General features: G+C 39.3%; 1 protein-coding gene and 1 pseudogene across 1 annotated transcript; both read right to left on the minus strand.

Moving 5' to 3' along the window:
- Positions 1-4,086: 4,086 nt before the first annotated feature.
- Positions 4,087-4,907, minus strand: LOC119875924 (zinc finger protein 239-like). The gene is given in 3 exon segments (XM_038525552.1): positions 4,087-4,370; positions 4,373-4,710; positions 4,879-4,907. Coding segments are annotated over 3 exon segments (651 nt in total).
- A 62-nt stretch (positions 4,908-4,969) lies between these two features.
- On the minus strand, positions 4,970-8,998 carry LOC119875925 (annotated as a pseudogene).
- Between the last annotated feature and the right edge of the window lie 2,822 nt (positions 8,999-11,820).

Below are 11,820 nucleotides of genomic sequence, written 5' to 3' on the forward strand. Positions count from 1 at the left end.
TCTTATGTTGCAATGAGGATTACTATCACTCACTTTACTGAGGCTCCAATACATAAGAATGGTGACCCTGCAGTACTCCTCACCCCCACGGATGTTAAGCTTCCTTCATTGGACATACATATCCATCTCTGAGATTAGACAAGATATGTAAAGACATCTCACTTCCCTGGAATTTGCTGAACTGTCTTCCATTGGAACAGGAGAAGGCAAATGACAGAAAAGAATCCATAAAACCAGGTCTGCTTGGCCCTCCTAACTACTTAGCCTGGGCATTACCTGGTAGGAAGTTTAACATTTACCAGCTATGACAACTGGCTCCTCCTAGCCTGAAACATTTCCTCATCTACCCTTTTCCTTGAAGATATCTTCACTTGGCTTCTTACCTGCAAAGATTGCCCCCCTGCCCCCACCAACCCTTGTCATTCTCACTTCTCTTCTTGTGCTTCTAAATCAAATCCTCCATGTTCTTTTTTTTTTCCTAAGTCTCCCAAATGCAGCCACACTACCTAGGCCTTAATTACCAAGGATGGGAAGTTCCAGAATTACTGATTTGGAAAGAAATCTCAGGAAAGATTTTTATTGACAAAGTTGTCTGATTTGGGCAACCTGGGTGGTTCAGCGGTTTAGTGCTGCCTTCAGCCCTGGGGCATGATCCTGGAGCCCCGGGATCGAGTCCCATTTCGGACTCCCTGCATGGAGCCTGCTTCTCCTTCTGCCTGTACCTCTCTCTGCCTTTCTCTCTCTCTCTCTCTCTCTCTCTCTCTGTGTGTGTGTGTCTCTCATGAATAAATAAATAAAACCTTAAAAAAAAAAAAACAGTTGTCTGATTTAACTTTCAAAAGCAAGACTTGTTCATGGGACGTGTTGCCCAAAGGGCTCCCAAAACTCATTCTCTCCAGCAAGGATCCTATCCTCTGAAGCCTCATCACTTCTACAAACATTCACTGCATAGATATTACACAATAAAACATGGTGTCTGCCCTGGAGTTGCTCAGTCTACTGAGCAAAATACTTGAGAATAAACAGCATTAGCCATATCTAATTTAAGTCCATCTTCTAAGTTCTTTTTTTTAAGATTTTATTTTATTAAAAAAAAGATTTTATTTTATTTATTCATAGAGACAGAGAGAGAGAGAGTGAGGCAGAGACACAGACAGAGGGAGAAGCAGGCACCCCACAGAGAGCCTGAGGTGGGACTCGATCCCGGGTCTCCAGGATCACGCCCTGGGCTGAAGGCGGCGCCAAACCGCTGAGCCATCGGGGCTGCCCCCATCTACTAAATTCTTAATGAGTTACTGTATTTATCAAATCCAGAACTGTTTGATGGTATTTTAAAAATAGATTTCAGTTCTCTGGTGAAATTGTCCACATCTTCATGAACATAATAAAAGATATTTAAAAATCCATATTTGGTAAATCCAATTTCTAGATCACTATGGGTCAGTTACAACCATCTTTTTCTTTGGGTATTTAATCATTATTTTTCCTCATAAGAATTTATATTTTAATGCCAGACATTGCTCATAAAAATATGTGGAGGCTCTGTCTAGTGTCTTTTTCCACAGAGGATTTCTTTTCTTCTGGTAAGCAAGATGAATACCAGGAGGTCATATTTATCCCATCAAGATTGTGTGTCCTTTACTCGTAAGGGTTGAGAGAAATGAACAGTCTTGTGTATTTTGGGAATATAGCAGCCCAGTATACACCAAATCTAAAAGTTACTATTTTCGGATACAGCACTAGTTCTAGAAACTTCTTCCAAGGAAATAACAGTACAAGAACTTGAAGATAGATATCACTGTTCTAATTATTTGCTGAACCATTTAGAAGATACAAACTGAACATTCATCAGTAGGAAATTGGTTAAAATATGATATGTCTGCATTACTGGAATATTACACAATTAAAATGTTATAAATCAATATTGATGGAAAATGTTCCCAATGTATTAATGAGTGAAGAAAATCTAGTTACAACATAGAATGCATATTATTCTAGTTTTGTAAACCTGAATAGATCTGTATTCATACACACAGATATCCTAAAAATGTTCAGTATTGTTTATGTATGTCCGCAGTATTGCATTAGTGCCTTTTCTGAATTATTTTGCTTTAAAAAAATTTCAGGCATTATTTTTTAGAAAAAAAAAAACCCTAATTTACACAGGAGAAAAGAAAAAGATACTCCAGAACACAGATGCATGATAAAAATAGCAAATCATAATTCACAGTAACCTTACAGATATTATCATTTAGATATGGAATATTTAGGAAAATGCCAAACCTCTGGTAACTAACGAACAACAAGAGATTCAGAAAACAACTACTTTAGAAGTATACAGACAGGGGAGTATGCTAGAAGAGTTAATAGAGTGTCAATTCTTTAAATAAATTTCCTAAAAGTAGGTTGGGAAAAAAAAAATGAATGTGAGAACTAATTCAACCAGAAGGGCAGAGGTTAGAAAATGACAGAAGACTTGATCCAGAGCCAATTTCAACTGGGCCTATATCTGATCCTACCCATATTTTTTTTAATTATGCACACCAATAAATTCTCCTTTTGTCTCCGTTTGAACTGGGCTTTCTATGTCTTACAACTGAAAACATCCTGATAAACAGCCATGAGATCCAGTATCCCACCCTGGGATCTTGAAATGACAAAGCACAGCATTACTCACTTTGAACTTTTGATAGTAACATGGAACTTAACTATTCAGTGTCCTGGAAGGTAAGGGCCAAAAAAAAAAAAAAAAAAAATTGTGAGAAACTGTTCTCTCTCTCCCTCTCTCCAGTAAATATACACCGAAGTAAACTGTTCAGCCAAGCACACTTGAAACTACTGAAGCAGCTGGGAAGTGTGGGGTGGTATCCAAAATGCTCTGTGCCTTAATAGCTTTCTTCATTGTCCAAAATGCATGCTATAATGTTCCCACTCTTTCCACACCCCTTTCTCATGATCTTATGGAGTTAAAAACAAACATATTTTTTCATTCAGTCTGTTCCTGGTACAAAAGACACAAAAGATATAATGAGATTTACACTATACATAACTGATGATGTACAAAGTCTTAAATGGTAATATAAAAACTCAGCTTATTACTGCTGGAAAAGTGAAGACGTGCAGAGGATAGGAGCCAACTGCAAAAAAAATCTTACACTCAAATTGCAGATTGCATGATTTTATGTATTTTTTTTTATTATTATTCATAGAGATGCAGAGAGAGAGAGAAGCAGAGACACAGGCAGAGGGAGAAGCAGGCTCCATGCAGAGAGCCTGACGTGGGACTGGATCCAGGGTCTCCAGATCACGCCCCAGGCTGCAGGCGGCGCTAAACCGCTGTGCCACCGGGGCTGCCAGATTTTATGTATTTTTATTAAGTGGTCACTTCCTTGAATTGTTTTAAAGCTTCTTACAAGATTTTTTCCCTCAGGCATCTGGTAGCTCAGTCTGTTAAGCATCTGTCTTCAGCTCAGGTCATGATCTCAGGGCCCTGGGATCGAGCCCCTTGTCAGGCTCGCTGCTCTGTAGGCGGTCTGCTTCTCCTTCTGCCCCTGCTCCCACCTACCCCCCACTCATCCTCTCTCAAATAAAATAATTAATAATGAATCCATTTCCTGGTACAACTGATTATGACTAGGGTTGAGCTCCTTAAAATTTTTAAGTATTTGTCTTATTTATTGTAGGTTTTCCTAGCCACCAAATTAGGCATTTCCCGAGCATCTACTGTTTGTTAAGAACTGGTTTGAGGTCATGGTCATTCAGCAGTAAACAAACTTCCTGCCCCCATGGAGCTTCTCTTCTAGCGGACATGGGGTTTGTCATGTCCGCAAGTATACTTTTGCTAACATCTTGACATTAGTTATCACTTTTAAGGCCTCTCTCTTGTGTAAATTTGATTGGATGTGAAGGTTCTGACTGAAACTTACTGTACCATTCTCATGGGGTTTCTATGTCTTGAGGACTGTGAAATTTTGACTCCTGCTTGAAACACTGGCTACATTCACACAACAAATAGGTTTCCTCCAATGGAACTGAGATGACTGTAAAAAAGTTCAGCTCACTCTTGAACTATTAAGACATGATATTTTATAAATATTCTCTGCTGTGTGGATTTTTGGAAGAAAATGTGAAGTCTACAAATTGAAGAACACTTTTATCACACTCATCACATGAACTGGATTTATCACTATTATGGACTCTCTGATGAACTCGAAGACATGAACTTTTACTAAAGCCCTTAGTACAGTCAAAACATTTGTAGGGTTTATCTCCCATGTGGACTCTCCAATGGGCTTGAAGATGTGAGGTCTGATTGAAGCTCTTACCACACATGCCACATTTATGTGGTTTCTCTCCCGTGTGGATCCTTGATGAACATGAAGATAGGAGTTCCTGATGAAGCCTTTCCCACATTCTTCACATTTGTTGAGCTTCTCCCCTGTATGGACTCTCTGATGGGCTTGAAGATGTGAGCTCCAACTGAAGCCCTTCCCACACACATCACATTTGTAGGGTTTCTCTCCAGTATGGACTCTCTGATGTTCCTGAAGATTTGAACTCTGACAAAAGCCCTTACCACATGTCTCACATTTGTATGGCTTTTCTCCTGTGTGGACTCTCTGATGGGCCTGAAGATGTGAAATCTGAGTGAAGCCCTTACCACATATGTCACATTTGAATGGCTTTTCTCCTGTGTGGACTCTGATGGGCCTAAAGATGGGAATTCGGCTAAAGTTCTTATCACACACATCACATTTATATGGCTTCTCTCCAGTGTGGATTTTCTGATGGGCTTGAAGATTTGAGCCTTGCTGAAGTCCTTCCCACCTATTTCACATTTATGTGTTTTCTCTCCAGAGTGAACTCTCTGATGAGGACCAGGATTCTGATGAACTAGCCTGTTGCATGCCTCCCATCTGTTTGTTTTATCTCCAGGGTGGGATCTCTGATGGGCTTGAAGTGGTGGTGTCTAATTGAAGGCTTTATCATACATCTCATGTTTAGAGGATTTCTCTCCAGTGTTGTCTACACAGTGAATGTTAAGATCTAGGCTATGACTGGAGCCCTTCCCACACGTCACACCTGTACAGATTCCCTCTTGGGCGGAGGGGCTCGCGAGTGGGAATACAGGAGTCCTGGATGAAGCTCTTAGCACATACTTGACATTTGTAGGGCTTTTCTCCTGTGCTGACCCCTGATGATTTTGCAGGTGTGAGCTCTGACTGAAGCCCCCATCACACTTATCATTCTCACCACCTTTGTCCCCTTCATGAATGTTCTGGCAAATGCAAAACACTGAGCTGTCACCGATGTCCTCCCCACACTCACTACATACATAGTGCATCTCTTCTGAGTGGGTTATAGTATGTTGGCATGATTTCCTCATGAAGTCTTTTCCACAATTATTGTGGCTATAAGACTTCTTGCTTTTGTGAACTTCCTGATCATCATGACGATGAGAGATCTTTGTCATAACGTAATGGTCACACTTATATGGTTTATTTTTTACATCAACTTGATGACACCTACTCTGATAGTTGTGTGGCTCTCTCAGATAGATTTTCTTGCAGAAATCCCAGGTGGTCTTATTTGGAAACTCTTGGCTTTTGATATTGGAACTCTCCCCGTGAAGCTTTATTACATAGTTTCGTCTTCAGAAACCTGAGCAGATTCTCCTGCCTGCATCTGACAGGAGGAATCACCTTGTTTTGGCAACTTGGACTTCTTTCTTTGCAGATTTGTTACTGAGTCTTGATTTCTGGTTAATTTACTTGTGAATTGTTCCCATATCTGTCAGCATCTAACATCTTCATGTAAAAGGTATCTTAATCCCAGTTTTTGAAAAGTCTGTATTCTGTTTTGATTCCTGAGTCCTGGAAGGATAAAGAAGATTCAGAGGTGAAAATGCACACAAGTGAATGTTTGTTCAGAGACAGAAATATTTCACAGGTCAATCACTCCAAGAGACCCTATTCGAACCAGTGAAGAGTTCAGCTTGACTTTATCACTGGTTTTTTCATGTCTATAGAAACAAAGAGGCAATGATTAGGCTCCTTCCCATTCAGGGCCAAGGAGACTCATTTACAGTTATACCAAAACTAATGTATGAGGTCAAAATAGAAATACAAGGCTACAGAGCAATAAAAAGATGTCCCAGAAAGATTTTGCAGAGGAAAACTTTACTTTCTTGTTCATAAAAATAATCACCTAAATAATGATTGCCTCTTTCTGCAGCAGGTGTATAAGAGCTACAAAGTCATAGTTAAAACATTATATCACCTGCATATTTGTATAAGATAAACTAAAAATGGCTAGAAAAGGCTGAATCTGTCCTTTGTTGTTTACAGATGAATTATCCTGTGATGCCAAGAGTTTCCACAGAAAAAAAAGAGAGGACATCCTCAGAAAAGTGAAAAGAAAGGGACACCTGTGTGGCTCAGCAGTTGAGCATCTGCCTTCAGCTCAGGGCATGATCCCCAGGTCCCGGGATTGAGTCCCACATTGGGCTCCTTGCGTGGGGCTTGCTTTTCCCTCTACCTGTGTCTCTGCCTCTCTCTGTGTGTCTGTCATGGATAAATAAATAACATATTTTTTTAAAAATGAAAAGAATGCATTTGCAAAAGGAAATACTTCCTCTGTCCTAATAATGAATCCATGAGATGGTACCTTTATATCCTTAGCTAGTAAACACACATTAAACAAGCTAAATTTGAGAGGATTCTCCTTTATTTCAGTGAAGTCCTAATGTATAATATTCAACTGATGAACATTATAACTAGAAGAAAAACCTAGAAAATGTATTCTCACAGTGGACACATCCCATGGGAGTAAAAACCCTATGACCATTGTGGTCACTTAATATGGCTGGATTTTCTGATAAACCTGAATGGTTAATGTCATCTTTTAGGTTTTGTGGGTTCATATCTGTACAAAAGCTACTGTGGTAGTCAACATACAAGATGGTGCCCAGTGATCCCTGCCCCCTGGCATCCTTACCCCTATAAAGGTCCCCTCCCACAATGTATCAGGATCGGTCTCTGAAACCAACAAAATATGGCAGAAATGATGCTACATCATTTCCAAGGTTAGGTCATAAAACATATGCTGGCTTCTGCTTTCCATTCTCTTAGACCACTAGCTCTTGGGGAAACCAGGTGCCACGTTTTGAGGTCACTCAGACAGGGCTGCAGAGAGGCCCACTTGGCAAGGAACTGAGACCCCCAAATAGCTAGCGAGGAACTGAGGTATTTTGCCAACAACAATGTGAATAAGCCTATCTTGGAAGCAGACCTTTCAGCCCCACCAAGACCTCAGAAAACTACAGCTATGGCGGCTCCTTGACAGGGATTTCATGAGATCCCGAGCCGGAGCCACCCAGAAACATGCTCCAAGATTCCTTGCGCATAGAAACTGTAAATAAATGTTTGTGATTTTAAGCCAGTAAGTTTAAGCATAATTTGTTATACAGCAATAAATAAATACAAGTGCCACAGAAACTCTAGATCAGACATTAACAATGTTCTAAAATCCACCCCCCCACACACACACACAATGTTCTAAAGTAATCCTTTAATCATGCTAGTTTATTCTGCTTATGTGAGCTGTCTCCAGGAGGCGTGAAGGCAGTAGGATCCACTTGGCACTATTCTCTGTGAGTTTGTTTGTAAAGATTAAGAAACCCTTTAATTTGTGCTTCTGTGCAGTGAAAATAGACCTCAAGAATATTCCTCATAGATGGAGCATGGCACCTAGATGGATAGACAAAATGCAAAATCCTGGGGTATTCTGATGTTTGCCAAAAGAACTTTTATTTTTTTATTTTTATTTTTTAAAGATTTTATTTATTATTCGTGAGACACACACACACACACACACACAGAGAGAGAGAGAGAGAGAGAGAGGCAGAGACACAGGCAGAGGGAGAAGCAGGCTCCATGCAGGGAACCCAATGTGGGACTCGATCCCCGGACTCCAGGATCATGCCCTGGGCAGAAGGCAGGCGCTAAATTTCTGAGCCACCCAGGGATCCCCCAAAAGAGCATTTAATAAGGGAGATAGAGGTAGAATGTGCTGTAAGATGTATTCAGCATTCTAAGGAATACAGGTTATAGAGGAGTATCCATTTGTCAAAACTCACCAAACTCCATACTTAAGATGTATAAATTTAAATTGTGCCTCAGTAAAAAGAACCATAAGACAAGTTATTTTACACCCTGAAAATTCATGGGGCTGTATATTTATAATTTGTACACTTTTCTGTATCTAAGATATATTTCAATAAAAAGTCATCCCAAGGGATGCTTGGGTGGCTCAGCAGTTGAGCATCTGCCTTCAGCTCAGGGCGTGATCCCCAGGTCCCGGGATTGAGTCTCGCATTGGGCTCCTTGCGTGGAGCCTGCTTCTCCCTCTGCCTGTGTCTCTGCCTCTCTCTGTCTCTCTCTGTGTGTCTGTCATGAATAAATAAATAAAATCTTCTAAAAAGAACAGGAAAACCCCCCAAATCTGGAAATTAAATAACCAGAAAGGAAGTCACAAGGGAACTTGTGGGCTCAGTCAGTTAAGCATCTGCTTTTGGCTTGGGTCCTGGGGTCAAGCCCCATGTTGGGCTCCCTGCTCACTGGGGAGCCTGTTTCTCCCTCTCTCTCTCTCTGTCTGCTGTTCCCCCTGCTTGTGCTCTCTCACTATGTCAAATAATTAAATAAAATCTTAAAAAAAAAAACTTGTGGGATGCAGCTAAGACATGCTTAGAGGGAAATTTAGAGCATTAAATGCTTGTTTTGAAAAGGAAAAGGCTCTTAAATCGATTATTTAAGCTTCTACCATAGGAAGTTAAAAAAAAAAAAGAAAAGAAAATGAAGCTTATAGCAAGCAGAAGGAAGAAAATAATAAAAGAAGCAGAAATCAATGAAACTGACAGAGGAAACACACCAGAGAAAAAAAAGCAATAAACTTTGAAAAGAGGCTAAAAGAAATTACCAATGGCAGGACTAAAAGACATGATTACAGATCCTAAAGACATCAAAAGGATAGTAAGAGAATGTTATGATAGTATTTTGCCACATGTGGCAACTTAGATCAAATGAACAAATTCCTTGTCAAAATTCCTATCAAAACTCATTCAAGAATTGACAACCAATGGGGTGCCTGGATGGCTCAGTCAAATAAGCATCTGCCTTCAGTTCAGGTGGTGATCTCAGGATCCTGGGATTGAGCCCTACATTGAGCCCCACATGGAGCCCCAAGCCCAGCTCCCCAGAGGGAGTCTGCTTCTCCCTCACCCTCTCTCCATTGTTCATGTGCACACTTTCTCTCTCTCAAATAAATAAAATCTTTTAAAAAAGAATAGACAACCAGAGTATTCCTGAATCCATTAATGACATTGAATTCACATTTTACAAACTTCTAAAACAACAAAACCGGGCCTAGACTGCTTATATACTACTAACATTTAAGGGGGAAAAAAACCCAGAGGTACCTGGGTGGCTCAGTGGTTAAGCACCTGCCTTTGACTCAGTTCGTGATCCCGGGGTCCTGGGATTGAGTCACACATCGGTCTCCCCCACAGGGACCCTGCTTCTCCCTCTGCCTATGTTTCTGCCTCTCTCTCTGTGTGTCTCTCATAAATAAATAAAATATTTTTTTAAAATCTACACAAACAGGGATCCCTGGGTGGTGCAGCGGTTTGGCGCCTGCCTTTGGCCCAGGGCGCGATCCTGGAGACCCGGAATCGAATCCCACGTCGGGCTCCCGGTGCATGGAGCCTGCTTCTCCCTCTGCCTGTGTCTCTGCCTCTCTCTCTCTCTCTCTCTCTCTCTCTCTCTCTGTGACTATCATAAATAAATAAAAATAAAAAAAAATAAGATAAAATCTACACAAACACTTTGAGAAAATAGAAATGAAGAGAACACTTCTCAACACATTTTATGAGGCCAGCACTACCTTATTACCAAAAAGAGAAAATGACATTACTTTAAGAAAGACTACAGGCCAGAATCCCTCGTAAACACACATGCAGAATTCCTCAACAATTACTATTAACAAGTAGAATACAATATTTTAAAAGTAAAATACCCCATGATCAAGTGGGTTTATCTCAGGAATGCAATACTGTTCCAACATTTGAAAACTAATGTAATTTACCATAGTAATAGACTATAGAAGAAAAACTATGTGATCATAATAGATACAGAAAAATCACTTGAGAAAATTTAATATCTATTCATGATACAAAAATTCAGCAAATTAAGGATAGAAGGACTTTCTTAAGTTTGGAAAAGGCATCTGCAAAACCTACAGTTAATATAACACTTAAAAGACCAAATGCTTTCTCTTAAGAGAAAGGCAGACTGATTCGATGTAATGAGTATTGGGCATTAGATGCAACTGATGAATCAATAAATTCTATCCCTAAAACTAATAATACACTATATGTGAACTAACTTGGATTTAAATAAAATTAAAGAAAGAAAGAGAAAGGCAAAGATGACTGCTCTCAACACTCCCATTCAACAGCTCTTTGAAAGGCCCAGACAGTACAATAAAAAAGAAAAACAGACAAAAAAAAAAAAAAAACAGATTGGATTAGAAGAAATAACTTTGCAGACAATAGACATTTTGCGGGCCACATATACATAGAAGTTACAAAGAACAAAACAATTTCAGGAAATACTTAAGTATAGGTCTAACAACACACAGGCAAAATCTGGTACTGAAAAACAAAAATCACTGATGAAATAAAAAATCTCAATAGAGCTATGCCATATCCATGGCCTGGAAGACTTAAGATGTGAGGTCATCCAACACACTTCCCTTCAAAGTCCTAGCAAATATTTTTTTTTAAAGAAATCAATAAGATCCTTCTACAGCTTAAAGCAAAAGAGCTGGAATAGCTAAAAAAATTTTGAAAAAGCAAAGTTTCTTTACTTGATTTACAGGCTTGTTATAAAGCTACAGTAATCAGGGGATCCCTGGGTGGCACAGTGGTTTAGCGCCTGCCTTTGGCCCAGGGCGTGATCCTGGAGACCCGGGATCAAATCCCACGTCGGGCTCCCGGTGCATGGAGCCTGCTTCTCCCTCTGCCTGTGTCTCTGCCTCTCTCTATCTCTCTGTGTGACTATCATAAATAAATAAAAATTTTTAAAAAGCTACAGTAATCAGGAATAAGAGGTATTGATAAAAGAATAAACACAAAGATTAATAGGACAGAATAGTGTCCAGAAATAAGCCCATTTATATATGGTCAATTGCTCTTTAACAAAGGTGCAAAACCCAATTCCATGGAGAAAGGATAATCTCTTGAACAAAAATAGTATTGGAATAACTGGGTATCCACATTTTAAAGTGAACCTAAGCACATCTTGTATCATGTACAAGTATCAAAATGAATGATCAAAATAGATCATAGACCTAAATGTAAAACCTACTTAGAAAACTAGTATAAGAAAACATAGGAGAAAATCTTTGTGACCTTGGATTTTTTTTGTGACCTTGTATTAAGCAAAGATTTCTTTCATCTATAAAAGAACAATTGCAAAATTGACTTCATAGATATTTAAAACTTATACTTGAGAACATCAAAGAAAATTTTTTGAAAATTAATTGCATTAATAAGGTCAGAAATATAGTCAAGTAAACACTAAATATAAAATGTATCCCTTGGGTTATTATTACCAAAAAAACCCGACTAGAAATATAACAAAAGGCTTTGTAGATTAATCTGGTATTTGTCTATGGATTTTCCAGTCTTACATTCATGATTCATTCACATGGGATAGGGTGAATGCTGTATGCAACCCCTAAAAATTGCATCTGCAATTTTTA

The sequence above is a fragment of the Canis lupus genome, chromosome 1 (genome assembly GCF_011100685.1).
Source record: "Canis lupus familiaris isolate Mischka breed German Shepherd chromosome 1, alternate assembly UU_Cfam_GSD_1.0, whole genome shotgun sequence".
NCBI lineage: Eukaryota > Metazoa > Chordata > Mammalia > Carnivora > Canidae > Canis > Canis lupus.